The sequence below is a fragment of the Mytilus edulis genome, chromosome 1, assembly GCF_963676685.1.
Source record: "Mytilus edulis chromosome 1, xbMytEdul2.2, whole genome shotgun sequence".
NCBI classification, from domain to species: Eukaryota; Metazoa; Mollusca; class Bivalvia; order Mytilida; family Mytilidae; genus Mytilus; species Mytilus edulis.
In genome coordinates, this window is record NC_092344.1 from 29,803,585 (window position 1) to 29,813,505 (window position 9,921).

Here is a 9,921-nt window from a genome sequence, read left to right on the forward strand (position 1 = left end):
GATATTTTTGTATATTCATCCTATTGTTACAGTCATGCCTTCAATAACAAAAGTATCCGATGCATGCATTTTTTCATATTTTTGGTCCCTTTTTCAATTTTGTGGGGTCCAAATTTATAGACAAAAGTCCTTTAATATAGATATTTGGAATTCGTTGACATGCTGAATCTGACCATGTATCAAGTTTGGGGATTTTTTGCCTAGTTGCTGAAATAGCCCACATAGAGTTCCAAAGGGTCTAAAATCAACAAAAATGAATTGTAGCATGCATTTCGTGTACAATAACCCAAATGTGCATGGTTTTACCTCTGTGGTAGTATCCATTCACGGATCTAGAATTTTTCATAAGTAGGGGCCCACTGACTGCTTAAGAGGGCCCGCTGCTGTCACGCTCCAGTGATTCACTATATAAGTTAAAATCAAGGAGAAACGTAATCTGAAGAATACAATATGACATTTTGAGAATCGCTTTTGTTACAAGTTTGAAAAGCTATATATTTGATGAAGAATGAATGAGGAGTTTGTATTTTAATTGGAAAATACATGTATCATAAATCCTAAAGTCATCAACTAAGTTTTTTTTCATTTGTTGCAAGTGCATTTATCACATAATTCTACAATAAAAATTCCTCGCATCTTTGAAAATTCTACATTAATAATGACTGCACTAACAGTGATAATTCATCGCATCTATAGTTAAAATGGATCGCTTTCAATAATCGATATGCTATATTATGATGCTTTTATAACACTTATTTGAAGTTTAATGCTATGTTTGTATATTATAAAGACATATCACAATGAAAATATGTTAAAACTTAACTTAAAATCCTTTAACTTGATATTTTCAAAACGTAAACAAATACAGTTTTCCCATGATCCTTTATTCTACAATAGACATACCCGCATATAACAGTAAAAATGAACTAGCTGGATTCGCACTTTATATACACTGTGATATATGGAATCAAACCTGCTTATATCTGTATATGGAAAACTTTGGGAGAAACTCAAGCATAATAGTATTAACCTGAGATTACTAATTTAGATCTGTATTTATATATATATTTATATATGTGCTACCATATTGGAAATAGGGACAATCATTTATGTGTCAGTAACTGTATTACATATTATATGCCTTATAATTGTATACAATATATCTCACTAATAGATTTATATTGACATTTTTGGTACAATATTTTGTCATCTAGTACATTGTAATCAAAAGTCAATTCATTTTACTTAATGTATCACAATTTGGTTGTAAAATTGACTATTGAAATCTATTAGGATCGTGTTGAAAAGAGCTTATGGTGACGTATATTTGTTTATGTCATTTGGTAACTGATGGATAGTAATCTCTTAAGCAATCATGATTATATGTTTATATGGAAAACTTTGGGAGAAACTCCAGCATAATAGTATTAACCTGAGATTATATTTTTAAGATCTGTATTTAAATATGTATTATATCTGCTATTTTTTAAACCATATTGGGAAAAGGAACACTCATGTATGTGTCAGTGTTATGTATAATATGTCTTACAATTGTATACAATATATCTCACTAATAGATTTATATGGAGATTTTTTATACAATATTTTGTCATCTAGTACATTGTTTACGAAAGTCAATCTATTTTACTTAATGTATCACAATTTGGTTGTAAAAATGTCTATTAAATCAACTATTGAAATATATAAGGATCATGTAAAAAGAGCTTATGGTGACCTATATTTGCTTACATGTATGTCATTTGGTAACTGGTAGATAGATTTCTCTTAGGCAATCAGACCACATCTTCTTATTTACATATGGGAACAAAAAATTTAATGAAGTCAAAGTTTTAATGTAGTTGTGTAAATAACTATTTGAATGTAATAGAAATATAGCACAAAAACTTTGATAAAGCCATTAAAGGGATATTGTCTGTCAGTTTATCAAAATCAGAAGAAGTATGACAATCTTTATAGTAAGCCAAAGGTAATTTGGCAGTATTAAGGTAATTAATACTTACATTCCATGTTTGTGCATATTTCATTAAAATATTTCTACTGTAATTGCATGTTGTAGCTCCTACTGTAATTTTCATGAGAGTTGGGCATTAGTATCTGAACTTAAAACAATAATTATGGTCAAATCTGCCAAGTAACAAACCACAAAGAGTTGTTTGAAGAGTTCCTTAAAGTACAAAGTGTGCAATACTATCCCTACATGAGATCAGGGCATAATCTTGAGGTATTATATTTATACACCCCAAACAGTCAGATATATGTCTTTCTTATGCATGATCATTGCTGAATAGGAGAAGACTTGATGACCTCATTTGTATTTACCTGTCACCTGGAATTAATCAAGTAAATTGCAGAACATGAATTTGTACTTTTGCAGGAAAGTCCTTCTTAAAATTGCAGAAATGAGATATGGCTTTAAAAACATTACATAAGATTTCTATCATAATTTTTGTCCCTGCTTTTAAAAAAATTTTTATAAACCCAAAGTCAAGTGATAATGATAGATAAGCCTTAAAGGACAAGATAGTGTATTGAACAACATATCGTTTGAAATTATTGTAATTCTAAATTGTTAATACAGTTTTGAAACAGGGTACTGTTTTTATTGTTTGCTTGTTTTGCACCAACTGTGTTTATATGACTGAAATATGTTTTTAAAAGAGTTCACTTTTTGTTATATTTTGTCACATTTATTAATCTGAGATCTTTGTGGGTTACTTTTAATACTTTGCATTTTACTAATTTTATAGAATTGTGCTTTTATGTTTGTTTGGTTTTTTTTTAATTAACTCAAAATAAGTTCTAGTTTTCTCTGGTTACTTTAATTTACAGAATATTTTAGACTGATATAGTTTCTTTATTATGGATTTTTTCTTCAATTACTAATAAGGTAACTAATTTCATGATTACAAAGACAAAGGACTTGGTAGATATATCGAGAAATAATATCCTATTCTCTATGCTAACTAATAACAATGTTTGCTACAAACTCTTTCTTTAGTCTAGTCTGTCTACAGAATCAATCTAAACAAATTGCAACAGAAAAGATTTTTTATATATCATATGAGATTATCATAGCACATTACCGTTAAAAAAGTCTAACAAAATCGTACGGTCGGAAATCGGTGAAAATTGAAAATAAAAATATCGGTGATGTGCCTGCCGATTCATGTCAGAAATGGTCCGCCATATTGACAAAGGGAGAAGACTCTTATGATATGTGAATTTATAGAAACCAACTGAGAAGCGGATATCACTGAAAGAATCGCTTACATAAATTTATATTATTATAAAAGTATGCTGGTAAGTGTTTTTTTTAACATACACTTATGTTTTACGTGTATTTACATATTCAAAAATGCGTCAAGAAATGAATTAGACATACGAAAGTTCTTGACGCAGGTCAAACGACAAAGATCACTATATTTTTGTTATTTCAAAGAAAATAAATAAAATCAACTACCTTTACATAAAATCAATTAAATTTAAACTAATAAAGTCCTAAATATAGCAATAAAAATAATTTAAAGGGACGTAGTAAGACTCGTCCATAACGAAAACAAAAAAGTATGGAACGCCAAATTAACAAAAATGGACAGTAAAAATTGCAATTTTGTCGATTTTGAACTAATTACTATAGCCAAAGCATTTATTCTTATCTTCTATTGCATTTTCTTCAAGTACATAATTTTAAATAATTGTTTCCTTCCTTTTTTAATGAATTATTGTCGAAAATAACTATTTTGTAATTTTATTTCAGCTTTCACTTGACGAAACCTATGTCCGATTTAGCATCATGATTTTATTGGAGCTAACCACAGTCACTGTGCTAATTGTTAAGCACACGGATAATTTCTAAATCAGGTAATATATTATATTTTTCTGCATTGCCTATTTTATTGAAAATATTTTATCACAGTCGAGTCAAAAATATTTGATTGTGTATCTTGTTCTATCAAAAGTCAATTGAAACCAAATTCAATATGAATGGTCAACTAAACAAATGTACGGAATAGGTTACAATAAACCACAATAGAAAATTTCCAAGAATGGGAATTTTAACATAGTATACTTTTTTTAATGCTTTACAATAAAATTGTACTTAAGTTCAAGATGCTCGTTTCTGTGTGTACTTCGTATAGTTTGTCTTGTTTGTCTTAATGTCCTTTTCGTTTTCTCGGACGCAATTTAAGCCTATTGATTCAACTTTTCTTGTCACCCTTTTTGGCACTTTTCAAATGATTCATTATCTTCAGTAGTGCTAGAATCCATAAGATGTTGAGAAATGGACAAATGAATTACAGTGTATAGACACACTAAAAAAGAAACATCACACGGACAAGAAAACATTATTCATTAAGAGTCGATGTTGTTTATTCTTGTTCTGAATAATATTTTAATGTGTTTTGATATGTTATATGACATATACTATAATGATTAAATATGTAACAACAAATGATTTGTGTGCTATTTTTTTTCAGCTACATCTATACTATGGAGAAATGTATTGTGTGCCTAAAAGATGACCACCCAACAACACTGATCAAATTGCGACAAAAAGGTTGTCTTGGAATCATCAAAGCTAGCCAGGAAAGAGGAGACTGTTTGTCCGCATTAGAGGGTAATTTTGTCCATCAACTCTGCAGGAAAACATATACCAATCCAAATGACATAAAGAAATACAAAAAAGAAAAACTTGTTCTGAGAGAAATTCATACAAATACTCCAAAATTACGATCAAAGTCCCATTTTGATTTTAAACATCATTGTTTATTCTGTGGAAATGAAGCAACAGACTCCAAGAAAAAAGACAAAAATGTATTTCAGGTTCGAACTGATGATTTTGAGAGTCGCATACAAGATGCTTGTGATCTTCGGAATGATGATTGGGCAGCCGAGGTTCGCGGGAGACTGGAGAGCGTAAGCGACCTCCATGCAGCGGATGCTGTTTATCACCAGGCATGTAGTGTAAACTTCCGCACGTGCAAAAACACTCCTGTATTCAGTTCTCCCATATCACCAGACGCAAAGCCTGAAAACAAAAGAGGAAGGCCAGCTTTGCAAGAAGACGGCTTCTACAAAACAGTCGACTTCCTTAAACATCATGACGACGAACAGATTTCCATATCAGATCTTGTTGGAAAAATGGACGAGATGTGTGATGGGAATGCTTATAGTCAGATGTATTTAAAGAAAAGATTGAAGCAACATTTTGGAGACGAAATCATTATTACAGACATACCAGGTAGAAAAAGTGTTGTAACTTTACGTGAAACCGTAACTTGTATTCTTCAGGACTATTACCAGAGACCAAGCAATTTAAATCCAGATGACGAAAAGAGAGCTTTGATCAGAGCAGCTGCCAAACTGATAAAAAGCGACATCCGATCTGTAGATACCACAAAGTCTATCTATCCAACTCCAGCCAACATCGCATCAGTTGATAATAATCTATCATACTTACCCGAAAGCCTGCTGTTATTTCTTTCTAACATATTTTCTGAGATAGACCCATCGGTGAAAATAGCTTCCATAGGACAAGCAGTAATGCAAGCCTCACGACCTCGAGCACTTATAACACCGCTTTAACTCGGTCTAGGAGTACAGGTGCATCACAACTTCGCTTCACGATTTCTTGTGTCCACATTGAACAGCTTAGGATTTTGTTCCTCATACTATGAAGTCCAGAAGTTTGAATCAAGTGCTGCAGCTGTACAAGGAGTTGATCTTCCAGGCGATATAAGCAACAGCTTTGTACAATTTGTAGCAGATAACGTTGACCACAACACAAGAACGATAGATGGCCTCAACACTTTTCATGGCATGGGCATAATAGCTGGAATTACGCCTGGTACGAAGAGAACACAACCCATTCCTAGAATAGCTTTTTCTACTGATGAAATAAAGGCATTAGCAAAGATAGAGATCAAATATTACAAACCTCAATCAGATCGTATGGCTGAATTAAGTTATGCTGAGTTGAAAAACCTAAACACACTGGATAAGACTTTCCGTCTTGACCTGCTGTCGGTTATTATTTGGCCTTTAAAGTATCCAATACCAATGTGGTCTGGCTTCATGCAGATGGTTCAGACGGGAGACTACCCAGGAAAATCATCAGTTTCATTCCTACCTATGATAGATTTGAATGCTTCGGACATGACATGTATTTATTCTACATTGAACTTCGTCGCCAACCAAGCAAAGCGTTATGACATAACAGCGATCTTGACTTTTGATCAACCTCTGTATTGGAAAGCCTTGTCAATTGTTGAAAACGAAAATCCAGGAAGCACCTTGAAGTCTATGGTTTTACGATTAGGACCATTCCACACAGAGATGAGCTTCCTTGGCTCAATAGGGAATCTTATGAGTAATACTGGTTTGAAAGAGATGTTAGAACTCATATACGCTCCGAATGCCGTCACGCATATCCTTAGCGGAAAAGCTGTAGCTAGAGCGTTTAGAGGTCACATGTTGGTGGATACAGCACTTTATTGTTTGTTGATTGCAGATATATTTAATATTGACGTATCTAAACTTTTGGAAGAACCCAATTCAACCCTTGAAACAACTGAAATGAAGGAAATTGATGAATTATATTCTCAATTATCCTCTGGAGAGCTGTCAGCTTCAGAAGCGGGCGAATCAGATGTCTTGAAAAACCTAGAAGCAACGGTCCATAGAAAACAGGAAATTTTAAAGCAAAGTCGTACAGCAAAGTTGTGGCTGCAGTATTCAGAAATGGTCCAGGTTTTAAGACAATTTATCAAAGCAGAGAGAACCGGTAACTGGCCTCTTCATTTGCAAAGCATCCAAGAAATGTTGCCTTTTTTGGCAGCATCTGGACATAATCTGTACACGAAAACAGCATACGTCTACTTAATGACAATGCAATCTTTAGACGAAGACCATCCTGATGTTTATGCTAGTTTCATCAATGGGAATCATGTCATCAGACGCAGCAATAGGTACTGGGCTGGAATATCTTCAGATTTATTTATAGAGCAAGTTCTAATGAGAAGTGTGAAAACAGCGGGTGGATTAACGAGAGGACGAGGAATGACTGAAAGCCAGCGTTCACTTTGGCTTATGTCCATGCCAGCATGTGCTGAGATCAATCAAGCTATGCAGGATTTGTCCGGAGTAGGATACTTTTCTAGTGAACAACACAAAGACGAAACACATGCAAGACAAAAGAAGGACACAAATGACATTCAAACTCTTCTCACGTTCTTGAAAAGTCGTAATCCATTCATTGATTCAGAGGTAGACCGTTCACTACGAAACATTGAGACAGGAGTAGTAGCTGATAAAACCGTGAATGTGGATGATGCCAAAAAGGTTGGGACTTCCATTCTACAAGAACTAGTAGGAAAGAATATAGCTGACCACACGTTTAGGAGAAAGAAACAAGCCATTACGCTAGGCAACAAAGTTCAGGCAAAACTTGACGGCGAACCTCTTAGAATCGATTCACAGCTCCCTTTTCAGAGATGCACCACGGCGGCACATGGTATTTTCGAAGATATTTCAGAGATATTTCAATTTGAATTATGTGGAGTTCCTTCGTCAATATTTGAAACCACTGGCCTTCCAAGAGAGCCTCAAAAATCAACCCTTGCCGAATATATGTGGAATTTGATTGGACTTAAACCAAAAGCACCAACTGAAACCCACTTTGTACTTGATGGTGGTTCTCTTATACACCGTTTGCCATGGGCAAAAGGAGCTACAGTTGACACCATATGTATGACTTACGTCAATTATGTTAACAATCACTATACAGATGCAACTGTTGTGTTTGACGGATATCCATCAGTTCCAACTACAAAAGACGTTACTCATTTCAGACGTACTAAAGGAATCCTATCTCCAAAAGTCAATTTTAACAATGACACACCAATCAAAACAAAAAAAGACGAATTTCTTTCAAATTCAGAAAATAAACAGCACTTTATCAATACCCTTGGAGAAAAACTTAAAGACGGACATGTTCAAGTTATCCATGCAGAAGATGATGCTGATCTCAAGATTGTGCTTACAGCAATAGAAAAGTCGAAACAACATACAACTACCGTCATAGGAGAGGACACTGACCTACTCATACTGCTCTGTTATCATTCAAAAGATGCCATAAACAAGATTTACTTCAAATCAGAAGCCAAGCAAAACACTCTCAAAATAAAGATTTGGGACATAACAGAGACAAGGAGAAAAATTGGACCACTTGTTTGCAATATTTTGCCATTCATACACGCCTTTAGCGGATGCGACACAACATCTCGTATTTTTGGTCAAGGCAAGGGCACTGTTTTCAAGAAAATAAGTACTAACATTAAATTACAAGATCATGCAGCTGTCTTTTGCCAGGAGTCCAATGTTGAGAGCATTCATAAAGCAGGTGAACAAATATTTGTTGCATTATATGGAGGGTTACTAGATGTTGAAACATTAGATATGCTGCGTTACAGAATATTTGCCTCAAAAGTTTGCGTTGGAAATATATATGTACAAGTGCACACTCTCCCACCAACATCTGATGCTGCTAAGCTACATTGCATAAGGGTTTATCATCAAACGCAAGTTTGGATTGGGAAAGGTGATAAATTAGATCCAAAGAACTGGGGTTGGCATGTTGAGGACAATAAATTGCTTCCAATTAGAGCATTACTACCACCGGCTCCCGAAAAGCTTCTTAGGATAATTAGATGTAATTGCAAATTGAATTGTGACACAAAACGATGCTCATGTCGTAAACACGGAATAGACTGTTCCCCAGCATGTGGGGAATGTCGTGGAATGAATTGTTCCAATACAAGTAACATTACAGAAGCCGATGAACTTGACGATAGGTGAATGCATCAATATGCATGTACATTGCAGAGACATTTAACCATACATTAGGGAGACTTATATTAAAATTGTCTGTTTTTTTTTGTTAATTTGAAACAAAATCAAATATTTTCAATGATAGATTTTTCAGAAACTGTATTTACCATTCTTATACTTTTTGATGATAACGAAAGTAACCAAGTTAAAACAAAGTAAACAATTATTGAACAGTTTAGGCAATTTATAATATTAAAGTTAATTTCTTTACTATAAAGCTGCCTTCAAAGTAAAACGTTTGAAAACAGCCATATATGAATCTCAAATATATCGATTTTTTTGCATTTTTTCGTGATTTTATCATTAAAAGGGATAATTCTACCAATAAGTCCTTACTCTGGATTGTAAATTTTACTTCAGAAATGTTCTTTGTAGTTGTTTTAGTCATCTTAATTCGTTTTTGACATTTGTCTGGCTAACATAGTGCTAAAATTCCGATTTTTTAATTTTTTCACAATTTTCATCGATTTTTTGTTAAAATTAATGTTTTTAACCCAAAAATGGGGATTTCCGATCGTACGATTTTTCTAGACTTTTAATATATGATTGCGTCATGCTTTGGTATTACAAAACTGTTGAAACCATTTCTGTTGCAATTTGTTTAGATTTATGCATTATTTGCCGTAGACAGACTAGACTACTTGGGGAATCCATTTGTTGGCATATAGTGAGATTTATTTAATTATACAACAAGCAAGAAACAAATTATTTGTAGATCCTGCTCTTGTAAATACTTTTTTTATACTTAATCCAACATCAACGATACAAATGCCTTTTCCAAAAAAAATATCTATTCAAAGAAAAAAATTGATATCACCATGAGGATTTTTGTGCAGAACTGATGTATAAAATATATATTATAAATTTGTGTCTTTAATATTTATTTTTATTTTCATTTTTCATAATATGCATTTTATTCTTTTCAGAATGTTGTAAAGGATTTTATATCTTGCACTTACATATTTTTAATAGTACATCTTTTAATAGAGTTCAACGTTTCTTATAAACTTG

At 33.2% G+C, this 9,921-nt stretch overlaps 1 protein-coding gene across 1 annotated transcript; it reads left to right on the plus strand.

Moving 5' to 3' along the window:
* The first annotated feature begins 3,745 nt into the window (after positions 1-3,745).
* LOC139529056 (uncharacterized) lies at positions 3,746-9,492 on the plus strand. Its single transcript, XM_071325302.1, has 2 exons — positions 3,746-3,882; positions 4,500-9,492. Exon 2 carries the CDS (start codon positions 5,842-5,844, stop codon positions 8,875-8,877), a length of 3,036 nt encoding a protein of 1,011 aa, XP_071181403.1. The 5' UTR covers positions 3,746-3,882; positions 4,500-5,841; the 3' UTR covers positions 8,878-9,492.
* Positions 9,493-9,921: the final 429 nt, after the last annotated feature.